Source organism: Pseudorca crassidens, chromosome 20 (genome assembly GCF_039906515.1).
Source record: "Pseudorca crassidens isolate mPseCra1 chromosome 20, mPseCra1.hap1, whole genome shotgun sequence".
In the NCBI taxonomy this organism is placed as follows: Eukaryota; Metazoa; Chordata; class Mammalia; order Artiodactyla; family Delphinidae; genus Pseudorca; species Pseudorca crassidens.
Window position 1 is genome coordinate 43,261,594 of NC_090315.1, and position 24,013 is coordinate 43,285,606.

General features: G+C 35.1%; 1 protein-coding gene across 6 annotated transcripts in view; it reads right to left on the reverse strand.

Annotated features, from left to right (window-relative positions):
* The window catches only part of TERB1 (telomere repeat binding bouquet formation protein 1), a 46,598-nt gene that overhangs the window by 19,943 nt on the left and 2,642 nt on the right, over positions 1-24,013 (reverse strand). For 5 of the 6 annotated variants that reach the window (XR_010938921.1, XR_010938919.1, XR_010938922.1 and 2 more), the window contains 12 exons: positions 23,052-23,113; positions 18,428-18,591; positions 16,405-16,515; positions 16,087-16,215; positions 14,250-14,381; positions 13,033-13,093; positions 12,823-12,938; positions 12,597-12,719; positions 8,031-8,183; positions 6,475-6,606; positions 4,837-4,962; positions 3,549-3,706 (listed from right to left, as the gene is read on the reverse strand). Coding sequence is in view for 2 of the 6 variants with exons in the window: in XM_067718302.1 (XP_067574403.1) it covers positions 3,549-3,706; positions 4,837-4,962; positions 6,475-6,606; positions 8,031-8,183; positions 12,597-12,719; positions 12,823-12,938; positions 13,033-13,093; positions 14,250-14,381; positions 16,087-16,215; positions 16,405-16,513 (1,239 nt within the window). In the remaining 4 variants the exon portion in view is untranslated. Of the gene's footprint in view, positions 1-3,548; positions 3,707-4,836; positions 4,963-6,474; positions 6,607-8,030; positions 8,184-12,596; positions 12,720-12,822; positions 12,939-13,032; positions 13,094-14,249; positions 14,382-16,086; positions 16,516-18,427; positions 18,592-23,051; positions 23,114-24,013 lie in introns of those variants that run through there. The other variant, XR_010938920.1, reaches the window with a different exon arrangement.

Below are 24,013 nucleotides of genomic sequence, written 5' to 3' on the forward strand. Positions count from 1 at the left end.
ATACAATGGAATATTACTCAGCCATAAAAAGGAACGAAATTGGGTCATTTGTAGAGACGTGGATGGACCCAGAGACTGTCATACAGAGTGAAGTAAGTCAGAAAGAGAAAAACAAATATCATATATTAATGCATATATGTGGAACCTAGAAAAATGGTACAGATGAACCGGTTTGCAGGGCAGAAATAGAGACCCAGATGTAGAGAACAAATGTATGGACACCACGGTGGGAAAGTGGCGGGGGGGGGGGCAGTGGTGGTGGGATGAATTGGGAGATTGGGATTGACATATACACACTAATATGTATAAAATGGATAACTAATAAGAACCTGCTGTATAAAAAAATAAATAAAATTTTAAAATTCAAAATAAATAAATAAAACTTAAAAGATTATCTCTTGTGGAATAAAAAAAAATTATTATAGGGCTTCCCTGGTGGCGCAGCGGTTGAGAGACCGCCTGCCGATGCAGGGGACGCGGGTTCGTGCCCCGGTTCAGGAGGATCCCGCATGCCGCGCAGTGGCTGGGCCCGTGAGCCATGGACGCTGGGTCTGCATGTCCGGAGCCTGTGCTCCGCAACGGGAGAGGCCACAGCGGTGAGAGGCCGCGTACGGCAAAAAAAAAAAAAAAAAAAAATTATTAAAAGAAAATATATCATAAGTCAAACTGAATGCTTAAAATGTGTGATTACCATTGTATGTAAATATTATTTTATTAAACATTAAAATATTTTTAGAAAAAAGATAGCTGTTTAAAGCAAAAATAATATTACTGGGCAGTTTATGACAAATGTAGCAGTAAAACGTATGGCAATAGCACAAAGAACAAATGGAAATGTAAGCACACTATTGCAAAGGTCTTACAATATTACATGAGTGGAATGATATTATTTGAATATAGACCATGATGAGTTAAAGATGTGTATTATAAATCCTAAAGCAATCCCTTAAAAAACCAAGAATATTTAGCCAATAATCTAACATGAAATATAAAAGAATATTTAAAAATAATATAAAAGGTGGCAGGAGAGCAGGAATAAAAGGAACAAAGAACAAATGGGACAAACAGGAAGCAAATAGCAATATGGTAGACTTAAACCCAAATATATCCGTAATTACATTAAATGGTAATGAAATGATCACATCAATTAAAAAGCAGAAATACACAGGATAATAAAGACCAAACTATATACTGAAACCCATGCTAACTATAAAGACATAGGCTATAGGTAAAAGAGTATGTCCAGGGACTTCCCTGGTGGTGCAGTAGTTAAGAATTCACCTGCCAATGCAGGGGATATGGGTTCAATCCCTGGTCCAGCAAGATCCCACAGGCCGCGGAGCAACTAAGTCCATGCACCACAACTACTGAGCCTGTGCTCTAGAGCCCACAAGCCACAACTACTGAAACTCCCGCGTCTAGAGCCTGTGCTCCGCAACAAGAGAAGCCACCACAATGAGAAGCCCGCACACCGCAACAAAGAGTAGCCCCTGCTCGCCGCAACTAGAGAAAGCCCATGCACAGCAACGAAGACCCAATGTAGCCAAAAATATATAAATTAAAAATAAATTTAAAAAAATAGAGTATGTCCATCAACTGATAAATGGATAAGTAAAATGTAGTACACACAATGGAAAACTCTTTGGCCATAAAAAGCAATGAAATACTGATACATGCTGAAAGATGAATGAGCCTTGAAAACATGCTAAGTGAAAGAAGCCAGTCACAAAAGACCACATACTATGTGATTCCATTCTTATGAAATACCCAGAATAGGCAAATCTGTAGAGTTAGAATAGAAGATTGGTGGTTGCTTATGGCTGCGGATCAGAGTGTTCAGGGAAATAGCTAAAGGGTACAGAGTTTCTTTTTGAAGGAATAAAAATATTCTAAAGTTGACTTTGGTGATTATTGCACATATCTGTGAATAAAAACTACTGAACTGTACACTTTAAATAGGCAAATGGTATATGAATTACATCTCAATAAATCTATTTTTTTAAAAAAGGAAAGAAGTACTGATATATACTACAACATGGATGAACCTTGAAAATGCACTAAATGAAAGAAGTCAGTCACAAAAGACCACATATTATATAATTCAATTTATATAAAAAGTCCAGAATAGACAAATACAGAGAGACAAAAAATAGATCAGTGGTTGCCTAGGGTTGGGGGAGGATGGATGGGGGAATACAGAGGATGACTGCTAAATGGTATGGAGTTTCTTTTTTGGGGTGATAAAAATGTTTTAAAATTAAATGTGGTAATGGTCACACAATTCTGTGAGTATACTAAAAACCAATGAAATGTATACTTCAACTGGGTCAATTGTATGGAATGTGATTTATATCTCAATAAAGCTCTTACAAAGATATAAATGTAGCAGGATACTTACTCTAGAGTTGGTTACACTGGTGAGAGATTAAATATTTTCTAAATGTCCATCAATAAAAGACTAGTTAAATCAAATATGGTAATCTATGATATTGAATACTACTCAGTCATTTAAAAGAATAAAATTACTATACTAAATTAGATACTGTGTTTTTATTTTTTTAAATGCATGCACATACAAAGACACAAAGCATACATACATAGTAAAAATATGGAAATGGGGTTTCCTTGGTGGCTCAGTGGTTAAGAATCTGCCTGCCAATGCAGGGGACATGGGTTTGAGCCCTGGTCTGGAAGATCCTACATGCTGTGGAGCAACTGGGCCTGTGAGCCACAACTACAGAGCCTGCACTCTAGAGCCCGCGAGCCACAATTATTGAGGCAGCATGCCACAACTACTGAAGCCCGCATGCCTAGAGCCTGTGCTCGGCAACAAGAGAAGCCACTGCAATGAGAAGCCCACACATGGCAACGAAGAGTAGTCCCCGCTCGCCTCAACTAAAGAAACCCTGGGGGCAGCAACGAAGACCCAACGCAGCCAAAAATAAATAAATTAATTATTTTTTTAAAATATGGAAATGTGTGTATGTGTATATATACATACATAAACATGTGTATATATAGAGTTGACCCTTGAACAACATGGGGCAGTTGAAAATCCACATATAACTTTACAGTCAGCCCTTCATATCCACAGTTCCACATCCATTGAATCGACCAACCTGAGAGCCTGAGACTGTGTAGTGCTGTAGTACATATTCATTGAAAAAAATCCATGTATGAGTGGATTCAAGCAGTTCAAACACCTGTTCAAGGGTCAACTGTATGTGTGTGTATATATATACACACACATACAGAGAGAGAGAGATTATTACTTCTCCATTCTTTCTCCTTCTTGAACGCTTATTATACAAATGATAGATCTCTTGGCTCTATCTTCCATGTCTCTTATTTTTTCAGTCATCATTTCCACTTTTTCAAAATATTTTTTCTGTGTTCAAGGATGATTCCTCAAGTATTACTAATGAATTTTAAATTTAAAACCATTAAAATAAAAAGTAACTTGGCAAGAAAAATATTTTACCCTCCAATCTATATTATTAAAAAATATTTGAAAAAAGTTCTACATTCTTTGAAACAAAGAAGCCAACCTCATTTCCTTCTCTTTCAAGCTGTTCTATTCTGTGTAGAATTTCCTTCGCTTTCTTCCAGTAATCTTCAAGATTCTTCTCTTTCATATTTATGTCCTTTAATTGTTCTTCATTTTCATCAAAAGAATATTCTCCTAGACTTAGAGATAACTTCTCAGCTTTATAGTATGGGAAAAAATAGGAGTTTATCCATTACTAGAAATGTTATTTTAACACTTTTAATAAAGACAAACTCATACCCCATACCCCCTTCTCTAAATTTTGCACATCCAAACCATCTTAACTGCCTAAGTGGTACTGAAAATAAGTGGAAAGCAAGTGCTTGGCAGAGGCTGAGGACACAAAGAGTCATAAATTAGATTTTACTCTTCAGAATTATAGAGAAAAGAAAATAGCAAGAAAACATGTTATGCTAGGCATACAAACACCCTCAGGTTTATGGCTACTGGTTTTAGTTTTTTTTTTTTAACACAGTTTCCACAGTGGTTCCTTCCTATATTCTTTTAAATTCTCTTTTTACATATTGTGGCAGCAGTTTTCTCCCAAAAGACCAAAATCCTTTTCATGGCCACTTTCTCTATGCTTCAGCCATCAATTCCTTCAATGCACCAGGCTCCCTCCTCTCACAGGACATTTGTGCCTCACTGTTGCGTATGCCTGAGACACTGGACCATAACAAACTCCCTTCTTTTCACCTAATTAACTCTCTACATTCAGATTTCAGATGAAGAATCACTTCCTCCCAAAGCCTTTTCTGCTCCAAGTCTAGGTCACAGTCCCTGTTACAGGTTAAGATCTGTGCTCCATCCATTCTTAACCTGTACGTTAATTTATAATAACACATTCATTTTTGGGATTATTCAATTACTACCTATTTCTGTAGTTACACTAACCTCTGTAAACACATAGACTATTGTTTCTTATCACTGTATCCCTAATGCCTAGCACAGTGCCTGGCAAATAAGAGACACTCAAACATTTTTTAAATAAATAAATTAAGGTATTTTATGTTATGATTTAATCATAAGTCACTTGTAGCCCTCAAATTTAAGTCCTACAGCTAAATCTGTCCACACTGCATTAAATAAGTGAATTATCTATACTGTTGTTCTCTTCCATATAAGTTTTTTACACGCTGTAGTACTCTAGTTGTCACGTCAAAATTATATAATCTGCTTTTCAAATGTAAGAAGAGCTTGGGAGCTAAAGGGGCTTGGTTCATCAAAGCAGATATAATTCTCTTGCATAAAGTTTGGTTAGTATTTTTTTAAAGTAATAGTAAACTTACTAATTTTTTTGCAGTTGTGAAGCACAAAAGTGGCAGCTTTGTTTAGTTCCTCGTCCTGAGATTCAGTTAAGACTTGTATCATGAGTGGAAGCCCATTGCTTTTAAAAAGGTCATACTGATTTTCCTCTGGAAAACACATCAAAGATTAAAGCAGAAGATAGTTACTTTATTTATTTATTTATTTATTTATTGGCCACACTGCGCGGCTTGCAGGATCTTAGTTCCCTGACCAGAGACTGAATCCCGGCCCCGGCAGTGGAAGTGCAGAGTCCGAGCCGCTGGACCACCAGGGAATTCCCAATAGTTATTTTATCTTAAACTATATGCATGAGGTCATAATTCTTCCTTGTGATAATTATGAACATAGTTCAAATTTTAAGATACAGAAAAACAAAGTTTAAAGGTATTTTCAATTTAGAAAATAATCTACTTATATAAGATACCTAAGTCTCATAAGTGATAATCTCTTAAACACAGTGATAAACACAGCCACAGAGCGGTGTCACACCTCATAAGAGTAAAGAAACTGCCCTCACTTGGTTTAAAAAAAGGTTTTGTTGTCAATTATACCTCAATAAAAAAATAAAAATTAAATTAAAATTTTAAAGGTATAGTGAATCCTAAATTATACAGAGGTGAAGAGAAAGTATAGAGAAATAAACGAATGGAGAGAATGGAAAATGAGGGAAGAGAGAGCAGAAGAAGCAAGAGAGAATAAAAAGAGGGAAGTGGAAAAGTGGGAGGAGGAGAGAGAGGAGATTGGAGGAAGGGAGAAAGGAGAGAGGAAAGTGAAAAGTGTTGGGGGACTTCCCTGGTGGCGCAGTGGTTAAGATCCGCCTGCCAATACATGGGACACGGGTTCAAGCCCTGGTCTGGGGAGATCACACATGCCACGGAGCAACTAAGCCCGTGCGCCACAACTACTGAAGCCCGCATGCCTAGAGCCCGTGCTCTCCAACAGAGAAGCCACCGCAACAGAGAAGCCACCACAACAAGAGAAGCTACTGCAATGAGAAGCCCATGCACCACAACGAAGAGTAGCCCCCTCTTGCTGCAACTAGAGAAACCCCACATACAGCAATAAAGACCCAATGCAAAAATAAAATAAATAAATTTATTTTAAAAAAAAGTGAAGAGGGTTGGAAAGGAGGAAAGTGGAAAGAGGAAGAATGGCAGGAAAGTGGAGAGAAGGAGAAAATGGAAGGGGAAGAGAAAAAAGAGAGAGAGGAGAGAATGATAAGTAGAGAAAGAAAGAACTTTCTAAGGTTTTCAACAAGGAAAAACAGGATCGTATCTGTGCAGCAGTGTGAAGAGTGGATTGAAAAATGGAGATAGAAGGAAGAGGACACAGGGAGGAATCTATTGTAATAACATTGGTGAAAGATGTTGAGGGGCTGAGGGCTTAAATGGGGAAAATAGCACTGGAATTGAGCAGAAGGGAATAAGGAGGGGTAAACAGAAGTAGAGCCACAGGTCTTAGGGACTGACTGAATACCACGGCTGAAGAAGGATGAGGAGCAAAATGACTGGTTTGGGGATTAGGAGAAAGGCAATACTTTTAAGCTGGGTGGGTGGGAAGGAATAGTGTATTTCCACTCCACCGTTTTAACTAACACACAAAATAAATCCAATACTTACCACAATCCTCTGTACAATGACCAACAGTAAGTATGATACTAAATTTTTCTCCTGAATCCAGACTTTCATGAAGCAGTAATGCTAGAAGTTTTGAAACAATGTGGTACTTGGATAGTACTACCCCAAAAGTAGCTAAAACAGGAAAAAAAGAACAAGTATAAACTTAAAACGTATAGCTATACATATAGTATTTTCCAGATATTACATTATACTATTTTTCAGATCTTATCCTGGGAGAATGACATTATGTAACTACATAATATCTAAAATTCACATCTCATATAACATCTAATATATATGTATATATATGTGTGACTATAAACAAATTCATTGTAATAAAATGGTGGCTTATATAGCCCTCATTAATTCCTCTTCCCATACTAAAGACACTATACTAAAGCAAGTTTTTTGAAGAATGCTTTCTTCTAAGTTGTCCTGCATAATGTTGTGAATATGAAGTAATAATACTACCTTCCTAAAAGCTACTTACTCTCACCTTACATTCCTCCTCTTATCTAGATTGACAGTAAAGACCTTCCTATGAAATCGATTCCTGCCTGTCATTGAAATACACTATTAACTGGCCATGGTTCTACTGACGTTAATGATGCAGTGGAGCATACCTGAAGCTATACTGAGATGTGAAAAATTCAAGAAGTCCACCAATTTAAGCTACACTTCTCACGGTTTTGTTCTCCGTGTGTATGTGTGGTGTTTTTTTTTTTCTTTTGTAACAGAGTTCAGAGTCTAACTACTGACAGCAACAAAAAGGTTGTGAATTCCTCAGCAGACTACATCTTAATAATTTTTGTATCTCTAGAGCTCACATAGAGCCCAGCACATAGCAGGCCCTAAATAACTGATTTTTTAAAAAATGATCTATTTTTTTCAGTTATTTGTGAATGTCGAGAGTTACAGAGATTTATAGACTATCATTCCTCAGTATCTGTACATGTGAGAAGCAGCCATGAGTTCAAGTGTGGTTCTGTTACTCACTGGTTACAGTAGGGTAAGTCTATCTCACACTTATCAGATAGAGGCATACCTTAATTCTTTATCTCACTTTTTAAAATCTATAAATTGGGCTTTCCATTCCCTATGTCTCCAAAATGTCCCTTGATTTCTCATCTAAAATTTTTTTTTTATCACATGTTGCCAACAGCACTTTATTTTTTCTTTTCAACATCCTGTTCTGCGGCTTCCTTGGCCCTTTTTGCCCGGATGCCAAAGAGCCGGGCATTGGCACGGGCCATGTGGAGTAAACTTTTTCATTTAATGCAGCTTTTTAAGCGAAACAAAGGTTTAGGACTGACAGACTCTTATCTTGATTCTATCATCAAACCTGAACTCAGAAGACCTAGATTTGAATTCTTAGGGAAGTCATAACCTCCATGAGAAAATAAGGAGTTGGATTAGATAATTTCTAAGTTTCTCTCCCACTTATGAGAAACTGGAAGTCCAATCCATGTTAGCGTTCAATCTATCATTTTAACATTCACCATGCTGAATTGAAGCAAAATGCAATTGCAGAAAAATTACTAAGTGTTTTCACTCACGATTATCAGCAATACATGCATCCACTGTCTTTGTCACCACCACTGCAAGCTTAGCACTGGAAAGAGTCTTGTGTGAATCAGATTCCAACTGCACAAGAACTTGAGACAATATATCCAGTCCACCCACAGATATAAAGTATTTCTGCACGTATGCTTAAGGAATAAAGTAGCAGAACTATTATACTTCAAACAAGTATATGGTTTCATTAAATTAATTTGCACTAAATATAACATTAACTTGACTTTTTAAAATACTTACTAAAAATCCCAAAATGAAAAATCCAATCTTTACCTGTGCATATACATAATCACAAGATTGATTTTATTTACTTACATAAGAAACTCACTTTGACATAGTACAACTACATGTATAGTACAGTACTTCTTTCTTGTATGTTAGATATCTTGTTTCATTTAGCAAGAACTGGTATATTTTGCAAGAATGACATTAAATTCAAGTCCTTCAAGAGCTATAAAGAATAGATTCATTCATTTAGCTTGGTATTACAATTAGCAGGCTGACTACTTTCTGAATTCCAACATAACTCATTCCTCAAATCTGAATCAACAAAGGGCAGAGAAAATTAACTGTTTCAAAAAAACCACATATTTCATCCATCTTATTTAAGCCTAATTCTTTTACTTCTTGGAGCATAAAAGTATAACATATTGTTGAGAGTCATAACAACTATTCCAAGCAAAGATTGGATGACAGATACATTTTTAAAAAGCATTTAGTCTTTTGTTCCCCTGTAGGAAATGATTCTGATGGCAAAGTACCCCACAGGTCTGTGAATTCAACAGCCCCTATCCCAGCAATGGGCATATATCAAATGGATATATGGGCTAGTGATTATAATTCTGTCACAAACCTTCTTCCCAGTCTACCCTAGTACCACAAATTGAGCCAGGATGATTTAAACACAAAAATTACTTTTTGTATTGTTCAATAAAACACAAAAATCTTAATCTAAAAAAATCATGTTCAAAAATTTCTACATCAGAACAGAACTGTTAGGAAATGTTATTTAAGGATAAGCAAACATTTTCAATATTATGGAGACTCCAAAATAGGCTTCTTTACTACAAAGTATTTTCATTAAAAAAATCTTTAAAAAAGGAAGTATCTTAAAATTCTTAGATGAAATTGGGCACTATGTTACCACAAAGATTTTCATTTATAGTCTATGTAATGAAAATTCAGGCTTATAAGCAGAAGAACATCCTAGTCTACACCTGTACACTGAATATTTCAAATTACCTCTAATCTATTTCATGTCAGTTTGCTGAGAGTAATAAGGTCCTATAAGTAGGACACAGCAGTGTTACTCATCTAAGTTGGTACTTAAAGAAAGAGGAAATGTCAAAGCATCATGGAAATAGATTTCAATTTTTGAAATTATAGAGATATGTTCCTTTGCATGTGAAACATGACTATTTGCTTTAAACATCTGAATATAGATACACACCAGGAACGTGTGAGAAGGTTCTAGTTGTTCCACATCCTCATCACTATTTAATATCACTAGCCTTTCTACTTTTAGCCATGCTAGTGGGTGTATAGGGCTATCTCCTTGGGGTTTTCCTGGGTACAAGTTCTTTATCAGATGTACATTTCACAAATATTTTCTCCCACTCTATGGCTTGCCTTTTCACCTTAACAGGATCTTTTGAAGAGTAAAAGATTTTAATTTCAGTGCAGTCCGATTTATAATCTTTTCTTTAGTGGCTCATGCTTTTTGTGTCCTAAGAAATCTGTCTACTCCCAAATTATAAAGATATGTTTTTGTCTAGATGTTTTATAGTTTTAGTTCTTACATTAAGGTGTAGGGATCATTTCAAGTTAATTTGTGTATACTGTGTAAGGTAAGGGTTGAGCTTCATATTTCACAGATAGATAAGTACTTTTTCCAGCACCATTTGTTTCTACCTTTTCCAACACAGAGTTACTGTGGCACCTTTATAGAAAATCAACATTCGTAGAAAATCAATCATATATATATGTCTATTTCTAGGTTCTCTACTTTTTCCATTGATCTATGTCTACACTTACACCAATGCTACACTCTTGATTACTGTATAGTAAGTATTGAAATCAGGTAATATAAACCCTACAATTTTGTCCTTTTTCAAAATAATTTTGACTATCCTAGCCCCTTTGCATTTCCATGTAAATTTTAGAATCAGCTTGTCAATTTCTGCAGAAAAGCCCGTTGAGATTTTGATGGGGAGTGCCAAGAATCTAGAGGTGAATTTGAGAAGTGACAGTATAACAGTATTGAATCTTACAATCCATGAATATGATATCTCTCCCATTAATTTAAAGTTCTATCTCAGCAATGTTTTATAGTTTTCAGCATATAGATATAGCAGATGAAATCATTAAATGTACCCTTAAGTATTTTGTTTTTTTAATATTATTGTAAATGGCAGTTACTTTAAGTTCCCAAGTGTTGCTAGTATTTCTGTATATGATCTTGTATCCTGCAACCTTGCTAAAATCGCTTATTAGCTCTGTAGCTTTTTGTAGATTCTTCGGACAATCATGTCATCTATGAATAAATACTATATTTTCTTCTTCCTTTTCAATCTCTATGCCTTTTATTTCATTTTTGTGCCTTACTGCACTGACTTGGATGTCCAGTCAAATAATGAGAGTGGCCATCCTTGTCTTTTTTACAATCTTAGGGGGAAAGCATTAAGTCTTTCACCATTTAAGTATGTTAGCTGTAGTACTTTGTAGAAGCCCTTCATCACATTGAGGAAGTTCCCTTCTATTCCTGGCTTACCAAAATCTTCTGTCATGAATGTATGTTGAATTATGTGAAAAGCTTTTCCTGCATCTTTGGAGATCATATAGTTTTTCTTTTCTAGTCTATGTATATTGTGAATTTCCTAATGTTAAACCAATCTTGCATGCCTAAAGTGAATGCCACTTGGTCAGAATATATTATCCTTTCTATATATTGCTGGATTGATTTGTTAATATTTTGTTATGGATGTTTGCATCTATGATCATAAAGGATATTGGGCTACAGTTTTCTTGTAATGTCTTTTTCAAGATTTAGTGTGGAAATAATGCTGCCCTTAAAAGTTTGTTGGGAAGTGTTTCTTCTACTTGTATTTCCTGGAATAATTTATGTAGAATTTTTTTTCCTTAAATGTTTGGTAGAATGCACCAGTGAAGCCTTTTTTCTTTTCTTTTATTTATTTTTAGCTGCGTTTGGTCTTTGTTACTGCGTGCAGGCTTTCTCTAGTTGTGGCGAGTTGGGGCTACTCTTCGTTGCAGTGCACGGGTTTCTCATTGTGGTGGCTTCTCTTGTTGTGGAGCACAAGTTCTAGGCACGTGGGCTTCAGTAGTTGTGGCATGTGGGCTCATAGTTGTGGCTTGCAGGCTCATAGTTGTGGCTCGTGGGCTCTAGAGCACAGGCTTCAGCAGTTGTGGCGCACGGGCTTCGTTGCTCTGAAGCATGTGGGATCCTCCCGGACCAGGCCTCAAACCCATGTCCCCTGCACTGGTAGGCGGATTCTTAACCACTGTGCCACCAGGGAAGCCCCAGTGAAGCCTTTATGACCTGGAATTTCCTGTGTTAAGGTTTTAAACTACAAATTCAATTTCACTATTAGATATAGGAATATTCAGGTTATCTATTTCTTCTTGAGTGAGCTTTTGTAGTTTGTGTCTTTCAAAGAATTTGTCCAGTTCATTTAAGTTATCAAATTTAATGGCATAAGGTTGTTTCTACTATTCCTTTGTTATCCTGTTAATATCTGTTAAGATATAGAGATGTCATCTCTCATCTCTTATAATTTGGGCCTTCTATTTCGTGGTTAGTCTGGGTAAAGGATCCATTTTAGTGATCTTTTCAAAGAACTAGCTTTTGGTTTAATTGATTACTCTGTTCTTTTTCTATTTCATTGATTGCTAATCTTCTCTTTGTTATTGCCTTTGTTATGCTTACTTTGAGTTTAACTTGCTCTGATTTCTAGTTTCTTAGGTGGAAACTAATATAATTGATTTGAGACCTTCCTTCTTTCCTATGCAAGCCTTATTGCTATAAATTTCCATCTAAACACTGATTTTGCAGCATCCCACTGTTTAATTTTGTGTTTTCATTACCATTAAGTTAAAAACATTTCTAATTTCCTTTATGATTTGTGATTCATAGGTTTGTATTTTTATTTTGATGTGGGTTTTTTTAGTACTGTGTTGCTTAATTTCTAGATATTAGGGACTTTTCTAGATGTTTTACTTTTATTAATTTCTAATTTAATTCTATGTGGTCAGAGAACACTCTCTGTGGGTTTTTACAGTTTTGCTGTGTAGGTGTTCTGTTTTGTGAGGATATATGGGAAGACTCAAAACTATGCTGCCACCACCATCTTCCCATATCTTCTTAACAACATCTATTTTTAAGATTTTCTATGTATAAGATTTTAACTTATACAATAGTATAAATGGATCCAAAATGACACAACTTACTGGAATTCATTAATTCAATAGGTTTTTGTTATGCTTTAAAATATGTTTTTTAAAGTATAACCTAGAGAATAATGAATACTTACTGTTATTTGCAAGAGTGAGTCCAATAAATGAGCAAATAGGGCGAATTATCTCAGGTTTCGTGCAATTTATTAGCCAGTCATTAGCATGTGGAAAAAGTGAAGAGCAAAGCATTTGATTTTCATCTGAAAGGAGAAAAAGGCAATCATATTTTAATATACTTGGAAAATATCAGTTTTTTATTTGTTTTTATCTTTATTTTTATATGTAAATATTTGAGATAATTACCATTTTGAGGATTGTTGACACAGACACACAGAGTACTACACACTGAAGACCACAACTGATAACTCTGGAAAACATTTTCATCTGACAAATTCAACTCATATTTTGAAAGGACTGTCCTATTAGGTTAAATAGAAAAGGAAGTAATTAATACAAATGTGTTAAGGTCTTAAGAAATCAATAATTAATAACAAGAAATGTATATTTACTTACTTGAACAACTGTGATAGAACTGAAATACAACCTGTTTCTCTCACAAGCGTCTGTCCAGTCCCTTAAAAAAATAGCCATATATTACATGAATATGACTTCTGTTTAGAAAATAATTTTGTAGAAATGGAGAACAACATTTAAGTAGTATTTTTTTAAGTAGCTTTTTTTTTTTTTTTTTTTTTTTTTTTTTGCGGTACGCGGGCCTCTCACTGTTGTGGCCTCTCCCATTGCAGAGCAACAGGCTCCGGACGCGCAGGCCCAGCGGCCATGGCTCACGGGCCCAGCCGCTCCGCGGCATGTGGGATCTTCCCGGACCGGGGTACGAACCCGTGTCCCCTGCATCGGCAGGCGGACTCTCAACCACTGCACCACCAGGGAAGCCCAGTAGTATTTTTAATAAATAACTTTCAGTCACTTTAAAGTATTATAAAGTACAATAAAGAATTACAGTAGGTAAAAATCTGTAATCAAGATTATTACGGAAAATACATTACTTACGTTTAGAGAATGATAGTATTCAAATTTCCTCTAAAAATTGCAAAACACTTATTTTGCATGGTTCTGTGTTACAATACCAAAATATGCTCCAAAATAGAAAAAAAATTAATTCAAAACATAAAAATAGAAAAAATAAAATCTAGAAGCATTTAAAATGCATATAATATTTCTAACAATTTGAAGATTTAAATAAGCAATGTTAATAAAATAACCTTAGCCTGGGCAACCTTAGCCTAGGTATACAGGAACACTCTATACACTACCCTTGCAACTTTTCTGTAAATCTAAGATTGTTCCAAAATAAAAACTAAAACAACAACAACAAAAACAAAGTAAAACTTTCGCCAAGAGATACATGAAATTTAACACCATTGCTGACTGATAAAATGACCTTAAATACAATGATAATTAAATGGCCAATTCAGTGGAAAATCAACCAAACTAATTCATTAAACGCTCCCCTTTTGCTTTTAAAGCTGTTTCTTTTCAATGTTAATTAAATAATGCAAATCACTTTAGTATTTTTTAAAATACTAAATTAATAAATATCAAACAATTAAATGCATGCTATTAATTCTCTTTTCTTTAAAGCTGTAGTTCTCAGAAGTTAGTAAGATTAAAAAAGGTACTGACATAAAGACTAGAATAAAAGGACTAATAATGACTGTTCCAATTTATTATTTTAAAAATATTTCCATAACATAAGAGAATGTACTTACTATTATTTGAAACTAGAACCAAAATAACATAGACAGACATTCTTTTCAAATTTGTGTTTGAATCATTGTTAGATAAGAACCAAGTTAAGTCTTCAAACAATTCTGAAGTGCACAAAGTCTGCTGACAGTAAACTGAAATATGAAAATATAATTTTAATTTCTATGTATTAGCACAGACAAGTTTTAAAATATGCTGAACAAAATATAAAATTGCCATATGGACAATTCTCAACCAATTCTCATTTCACTGACATTTATTAGTCATAAAACAAATTCTGACAAACTTATGTGCTTACTCAATTAACAGACCAAAGAAGCAATATTTTAATCAGAAGTAGTTGACTAGGTTCTAAACATGTATTGCAATCTCACAGAATTTCCAATAAAAGCCTAACTGAACAAAAATTTAAAATAAAACATGACCAAAAAATTGACGATAAGTAACAAAACATAGCCAAAGAAAAATTTAAGAAAATTCAGAAACCTGCTTTAGAAAAGAAGGACAAATGATACTTGTGGTATTTTTAAAGACTTTTCTAGATATAAAAATATCTTTCCCAAAGACAAAAATGATACCTACACGACAGGAGAGGCTTTTTGGTGATAATCATGCAATAAGCAGAATTTTTAAAAAATAATTTGAACACATATATCCAGTGTCTAGAATAGCTTTTAGACACTCTCAAAGGCAAAGGCAATGTCTTATTTATCCCCAATGCCTAGCACACAGCTTGGTTCTCAACAAGTGGTGAAGAAATATTTAACGGTTGAAAATATAAGAATATAAAGTTATTTGACAAACTAATAGTTTAGATTTAACCTCATTTCAGGTATGCTACAGAAACATGTTTTTGTTGGCCATACAGAAAGCATATTTATCCACATGTAAGATGGCTGTAAGTTATCTTCATATTTTGATTCAAGTACCTGGATATATAGATAATGAACAGAATAGAAAAACTAGAAATAGACTCATTAAGTGATAATGGTAGCATCTCAAATCAATGTGAAAAAGATCTACTTTTAATAAGAAGTGTTGGGATAGCTGGATTGCCATATTAAAAAAAAGATAAAACTGGAACCTTCACCACATCATATCCCAGGAAAATTCAAAAAGAATAAAACATGTATAACTAAAAAATAAAATCATACAAGTACCAAAAGAAAACATGGGTGGATTCCCCTGTAATCTGGGAGTATGGAAAATTTTCTTATGATTCAAAATCCAAAAGCAAAAAAGAGAAAGAATGATGAATTTTTATTTTTATAAAAATAAAAAACATTCATATGGCAAAAAAAAAGCATAGTAAAAGACAAAGTAAAAAAAATGTTTCCAACTAATGGCAAGAAAAATTGTGAAAGATTTTGAAATGGATGATAACAATTACTGAATGTCCTGTCTAGCACACCCTTCTAGATTATTTGTCTTTTACTGTCTTTGGGCTATTTTATAACTCTGTAAATTGTAGAAAACTGATATTAATGCAAGTTATTCTTGTCCACAGAAATGCAAAACATTTCGACTGGTAGAACATAATTGATTTTTAACCTGCAGACACTGACCAGTTATGTGCCTATTCCTAAATTTCAGCTTTCCCAAATGCCTATAGTATTGTTTTTTGCCATTACTTTTGAAACAGTTGTAACATTTCACTCGTTCCCTCATTAGTTAATAAGATAAATAAAATCTTTGGTATGCATTAATTTAAATAAAATACCTGGAAAAAACTATCCAGACATGTAAAAAAGGAATTGAATTCTAAAATTATTTTTTAGTAGTTTGTTGAAGTATAACACAATGATTAAAGGATAGTGAAATAAAGTTTTCTTATTTTACCATTTTGTTCTGCAACAGCTCCTAATGTATATAATGCTGCTTCTTTTACCATACTATGTTCACTTGACTTTGCAAGATCTTTTACAAACATCAAACCACCAATTTCCCGAAAATAAAGACCTGCATTACCTGTAGAGTGTGCAGACAAAACAAAGAAGAATATTTATTGTAATTATTATTTTAAGGACAATAAATCACATGAACCCAGTAACATAATATGTAAAATAACTGAGTAGAAGAGAAAGAACTATGCATATTTCATATATCACAATACTAAACAACTAGAATCACAAATAAAAATTCACTATCATATCTTACTGTTTTGTTGGCAAATTGAATGAATAGTGACCAGAGCTTCCTTTTGCGAAAAAGCATTGTCCATTTGATACTTCAGACACTCCAATAATAAGTTCAGGTCAGTCTTCATTCCTAAAGAACAAAAATTTCATTATTTTAAACCAAACATTTCCTTTCAAAATTTAACCATTTAAATTTCACACTCTAAATACATATCTTTGTATTTGCTTTTTAAATAATATGTATTACTTTTTAAAATCTAATAAGCAGGGGCTTCCCTGGTGGCGCAGTGGTTGAGAATCTGCCTGCCATTGCAGGGGACACGGGTTCGAGCCCTAGTCTGGGAAGATCCCACATGCCGCGGAGCAACTAGGCCCATGAGACACAACTACTGAGCCTGCGCGTATGGAGCTTGTGCTCCGCAACAAGAGAGGCTGCGACAGTGAGAGGCCCGTGCACCGCAATGAAGAGCGGCCCACGCTCACTGAAACTAGAGAAAGCCCACGCACAGAAACGAAGACCCAACACAGCAAAAAACAAATAAATAAATAAAATTTTTAAAAAATCTAATAAGCAATAAAGATATGTAAAAGAAAGATGTTCCTTAGATAATATAACTTGAAATGAACTTCTTATAATTATTTGATTTTCCCTTTGCATGAAATATATGAAAAGAAAATCCAAATATTATTCTCTTTAATTAAAGCCACATTGGTTTAAATATCTGCTATTTAGAATGAACTGAATGAAAATGAAAATACACTATATTAGGGGCTTCCCTGGTGGCACAGTGGTTAGGAATCCGCCTGCCAATGCAGGGGACACGGGTTCAATCCCTGGCTCAGGAAGATCCCACATGCCACGAAGCAACTAAGCCCGTGCACCACAACTACTGAGCCTGCTCTCCAGAGCCTGCGAGCCACAACTCCTGAAGCCTGGGCGCCTAGAGCCCATGCTCTGCAACAAGAGAAGCCACCACAATGAGAAGCCCACGCACTGCAATGAAAAGTAGCCCCGACTCCCCACAGCTAGAGAAAGCCCGCGCACAGCAACAAAGACCCAATGCAGCCAAAAATAAATACAATAAATAAATTTTTAAAATACCTCTAAAATAAAAGTAGTGTTTTCTGAAGTGAAGATAAGCCACAAATGGAGAAAATACTTGTAAAGCACATATCTGATAAAAACATATCCAGAAAACATATAGACCTTTCAAAACTCAACGAGAGCAATAAAACAATGAGCAAAAGATTTGAACAGACAAAAAAGATACACAGATAGCAAATGAGCACATGAAAAGCTGCTCAACATCATTAATCATTAGGAAAATGCAAATTAAAACCGTAAGGAGACATTATTACATGCCCACTAGAATGACTAAAATTTAAAAGACTGACCACAACATATTTTGACAAGGATACAAAGGAACTATAACTCTCATATACTGCTGGTGGACACATAAAATAGTACAACCACTTTGAAAGTTTAGCAGTTTCATAAATTGTTAAACATACACCTAAAATTTGATGCAGTCATTCTACTCCTAAGTACTTACTCAAAATAAAAGGAGATATATGTACATACAAAGACTTGTACACAAATGTTCATGGTGACATTATATGTAATAACCAAAAATTGTAAACAACTGAAATGTCCATCAGCAGATGAATGGATAAAGAAGTTGTGGTATAACCATACAATGGAATACTATTTAGCGATAAAAAGGAACTAAGTATTCATACATACAACCACATGGATAAATCTCAAAATACTTATGCTGAGTGAAATAAACTACACACAAAGAAGAGTATACGATAGTATACTGTACAATTCCACATACTGAAAAAACACAAACTAGTCTACAGTAATGGAAGGCACATCAGTGGTTGCTTGGGGAAAGGAGGTCCAGGAAGGCATAGAAGGGAGGTATTACAAAGGGACATGAGGCTATGTTCACTATACTGATTATGCTGATGTTTACACAATGCTGGGTATATACACATGTTAAAATTTATCAAAATACAAAGTTTAAATATTTATTTACGGGCTTCCCTGGTGGCACAGTGGTTGGGGGTCCGTCTGCCGATGCGGGGGACGTGGGTTTGTGCCCCGGTCCAGGAGGATCCCGCGTGCCGCGGAGCACCTGGGCCCGTGGGCCGTGGCCGCTGGGCCTGAGCGTCCGGAGCCTGTGCTCCGCAGCGGGAGAGGCTGCAGCGGTGAGAGGCCCACGTACCGCAAAAAAAACAAAAAAACAAAAAAAAACATATTTATTTACAACTAAAAGGAAACAACAGACAATCATTTCCCTATAAAATTCTTTACAATAGCCTTTAAACAATTTCTTGTCTTGGTTTTAAGGATTTAAATAAAATTGTACATAGACTTTGACATAATGCTTGAATTAATATTTAAAGTTTTCAAAGATATAGGATGAAAGGAGGAAAAAAATATAGAGAAGCACACTAAAAAAAAACAACTAAGATCTATTGTGAATCAATTAGTCTTCCTCTTGACAGAAATTCAACTGGCAATTTGGTTCAATGAAATAATTCATGACTCAATTTGTTAGTAAAATATCATAGTACAAAGGTTATCACTGAGTTGTCTTGGAGTAACAGCAAACTTTTATTGATCATGTTCTACATTAATAGAAACCATAAGAAGGTTAGTGTGACTGTACAGATATCAATAAGCCATTCATCATCAATAACAAGCCAAAGAGGATTTTTGATGGGGCATGGTGATTTTCAATTCTAGGCACAGAAACTTTTTATGTACTTTTCTTAATTCCTTCTGTACTTCTTTTTCATACTTTAATATTTCCTATCATAATCCCTCCCTTCCCAGACAAAGCACCTACTGATAACTACAACTGGGTTTTTATCTTCTCCAGGCTATGCAAGCTAGCTCCTTCAATAACTCCTGAAGAAAATAAACAAGCAAACAAAAACTGAAGTGTTTACAATACCAAAACCACAAGCAATAAAAGCAAATTCAATAAATTGGACTTAAAACTGAAAATTTCTGAGCTTCAAAAGGTATCATTAAGAATGTAAAAAGACAACGCACAGACTGAAAGAAAATATCTGCAAATCAGATATATCCAATAAGGAAGGGGCTTGTGTTCAGAATACATAAGGAACTCCTAAAACTCAACAGTAAAAGACAACCCAATTAAAAAGCATGCAAAGAAAGAAAAAAAAAAAAAAAAAAAAGCATGCAAAGGATTTAAATAGACATTTCTCCAAAGAACATATACAAATGGTCAATAAGTATATGAAAAGATGCTCAATATCATTAGTTCTTAGGGAAGTACAAACTAAAGCCACAATTAGATACCACTTCACAACCACTAGGATGGCTATAATCAAAAATAGTCTAACATTCTGACCAAAGATTTGGAGAAATTGGAACCCTTATACATTGCTGTGGGAATGTAAAATGGTACAGCTGCTTTGGTAAACAGTCTAGCAGTTCCTCAAAAGGTTAAACATAAATTTACCATAGATTCAGCAATTCCACTCCTGGGTATATACCCAAAAGAAATGAAAACATATGTCTACCCCAAAACTTATACATGGATATTCATAGCAGCGCTATTCATAATAGCCAAACAGTGGAGACCCAAATGTCCATCAACTCTTGAATGGATAAATAAAATATGATATATCCATTCAATGGAATCATTCCACAAAAAAGAGGAATGAAGATACTGAGACAACATGGATGATCCTTGAAAACATTATGCTAAGTGAAAGAAGCTAGTCAAAAAGGCCCACATATTATATGATTCCATTTATATAAAATGTCCTGAATAGGCAAATTTAGAGACATAGAACAGCTTAGTGGTTGTCTAGGGTTAACAGGGGTGTGTGTGTGGGGGGTGTGACTGCTAAAGGGTACAGGTTTCTTTGAGGGTGATGAAAATGTTCTAAAATTGATTGTGGTGATGGTTGTACAACACTGTGAATATATGGAAACAAGTGAACTGTATATTTTAAATGCGTAAATTACGTGGTATGTCAATTACATCTTAATAAATTTGTAGGTATATGTATATATTTTTTTAATTACTGGTATGCTCTGCAGTTGACGTAATGACTGAAGTGGCCCCAATCACAGTTCTTTTGGGTGATTGATATGGATGCTGGGAAAGACACAGTCTCTCTCCTTTGCAAGTCGCAAACTGTATGTAAATTTGGCTATTCACTTCCAAGGCCAAATCTGGACCCTTGTCATTCATTAGTCAGAACAGCTCTACCACTGATATTTTCAACTCCATTATTTCATTTTCTGAATATTACTCCTAATTCTTTCAACTGGCTTACTTCCTTATTCTTATATTTACTCCTTGACCCCTATGATCTCTACTTCCTTTACTCATGTTCTCAGAGACTTGGTTTCATTTCCTTCCCTCTTCATCCCAGATCCCATGATTCATCACCTCAACCATTATCTTGCTAGGATTCCTTGGACCCCTTCTCCTTCTACCAAACATGTTTTATAATCCTAATTGTGACTCAAAACAGTTTCTTTTCTCTGTTCTTTCAGCTCAAATTTAGGCATTGCTAAAAGGAAAAAAAAATTAAGCAGTTATGCCATTGCAGATATTTGGTATGCATTCCAGGTTACACCCCCCAACTCTACTCAGCAACCCCACATGGTCAGCTCCATCTCCAATTCCCTTCTGTTGATTCTCCCATTTTCCTCAATGGCTACTCCAAATCTTCAGCTCTCTTCAAACCTCATCTCTTTCTCTTCCACTTCATGTTTTAATTTCAGGCCTCCCAGAAGTAGACCATGAAACAAAAATTTGAGTGCAAGTACTTTTTTGAAAAGATGAAACAGAAAGGGAAGGTAGACACAAGCAACCCCACCAGGAAACTCTGGGAGCTAGGGTAGAGCCATGTGTCTCAGAGTCATCCCAGTGAAAGTGTGAAGAGTATTTATCTATCAGCTCCCGTCAGTTGTTTAGGGCTGATTCCAGAGAATAAGCCGTTAATTATTTGTCATCTCTGTCTCGGCCTTGCTCTCTGGGCAAAGCAGGTTATAAATGCTATAATAAACTCTCAGTCAAAAAGACACAGATGTTAGGCCTTCACAGAATTCCCAGAACACTTTCCACAACACAGAATTCCTACAAAAATATCTGCAGCCACACCCATTCTTACCTCTTCCTCTACAATATCACACCAGGACCCAGCTCCCATCCTGTTCATGGTTAACACATTCACCTGTGTTTTGGGATCCTGCAATGACTACAACTACAGTTGGCCCATGAACAACACGGGGATTAAGGGCACCGACCCTCCACTCAGTTGAAAACCCACATATAATTTGTAATCCGCCCTCCATATTTGTGGTTCCACATCCTCATATTCAACCAACCTCAGATCATGTAGTACTATCAAAAAAAATCTGAATATAAGTGGACCCACACAGTTCAAACCCATGTTGTTCAAGGTTCAACTGTACTATAGTTTTTTTCTTGCCCAGAATGATTTCCCTCTTCCTTCTTGTGGTTCCTTCGGAGAACATTTCCTCACAACTCTGAGTTTCCCAGTTGTATGAACTGATACGTTTCCTTTTTTTTCTTGAACTAGTTTGAGTTGTATTTCTCTCGCATACAACTCAAAAGGCACTATTACAGGCCTATGACCTTCTTTAAAATATATTCATATAACAAATCTTTATTGAATGTCTACTATGCATCCACTCTGTATCAGACAGGGATTCTGATTCCAAGGAACTCACAATCTGGTGATAGAGACAGAAGAGGATGTAAGTAATTCCCATAGTGTGATAAATGATCTGAGAGGAGCATCTCCAGCAATTATCCCGTCTTTCCAGTTTCTTCAATTTCTCCCTCTCCATAATCCCCACTCCCTCTTCACATATTCTCTTATCTCTATACCTCTTATAAGACTCCTTAACATTACATCCTCCCTCTAGTTAATGCCATATATCTTCAGACAAGCTTTTAAGAAGAGTAAGCTATTCATACTGTCTCCAGACTATTTCCCACCCAGACCTCAATATACTGCAATCTGGCTGAAATCTATTAAATTTACTATTAATAAAACAAAAGACCTCCTAAATGAAAAATCCAGTGGATACTTCAGTCTTCATCTGTGATACTTAACACTGAGGCTCTTGGGTAATCTTTCTCAAAGCATTCTCCTAAGGCTGATTTCCAAAATACCACATTCCTGACCTTTCTGAAATGTTTTTCTCGGTCTTTTTTTGAGGGTCCTCTTCCTCAGTCAAACCCTGATGTGATGGGGTCCATTAGGGAATACTATTCCCCATCCTTTTCTATTTTAATATTTCCTCTCTGGTTAACCTCCTTTATGCCCATGAATTAAATTTCCATTTTTCTGAGGACAGCTCTGAAATTTGATGGTGGTCCTCTCAGGTTTCCACTGTTCTTATATATACCTCCATTAAATCAGATATCATATGATATTCTAATTATCAACATGCCATCTTCCATTAGAATGTCAGTTTCCTGAAGTCAGTGTGACAGGCACAGAGTAGATGCTTAATAAATATTCATGTAAATTGCTGAATAATTCTTTTATTTCCTGGAGCCTGTCAGATAATCTGCAGTATATCCCACAAATACACTATAAAACAAATTCTAGATATATGATCCATAAATTTCTCACCTTGTATTTTCTTTGTGTCCTCACTTTCCATGCTTGTCTGCATTCTTTTACCTATATTTCATCTATAAGATAAAGGTATTTTCTCAATTTAAATCAATTTTGAGAATTCCAGAATTATATATGCAAAGGGGTAGGAAAAGAATAGTTTTCTCAAACCAGAAGAGCAAAGATTGAATCTGAAACTTATTAGGTGTGTGGTATTAGGTATGCTTAAGTTCTCTAAGGCTCAGTTTCCTCATCTGTAAAATATAAATTTCCAACTTCATAGAGTTGTTACAAGAATTAAATTTGAAAACATACATAAATGCACCTCGCACTCAAGTACTACAGGCATTCAACACATTTTATTAAACAAACACAGGAATGATTGGTTGACTGAATCTAGTTGCTCCACTTCTGGTTCTCCTTCCTTATTTTCTTTTCTGTAAATTTTTATCCCATGATTTCAGATTGGGCACTCCTCCATGAACCAGAGGTTTAAAACACAAATATGCACACACTCTTTAGATGTGCATTTCTCTTCACAAGCTTAGCTTAATACTAAAATTTTTTCTAACAACTCATGGTTATTTTCAAGCTTAAACCTCTGTTTATATTCATTAGATGAATTTTAAAAATAACTGGCAACCCTGATACGGCCTCTCACATTCTTTAAAATGCTAAACTGATTTTTTAGAAAAATACATCAGAGTCCAATTAATTTCTTAGAGCTATAATTCAGGACTCACAAAACTCTAAAATTCTTATTTACTAAAGCACTGGGTGGTTAAAGAGAGATAGTTAATTATCCTTTCTTTCATTTTAACTCTCAAACTGAAAATTCCCAAACAAAAAATTTAATGATAAATATGAGAATCTTTTATAAAGTAATATACAAATATTTACTAGTTTTGTCATTTTTTTAACCTAAATATTCCATTTAAAAAGGAATGGGTAGGTACATCATAGTATATCCACAGGAC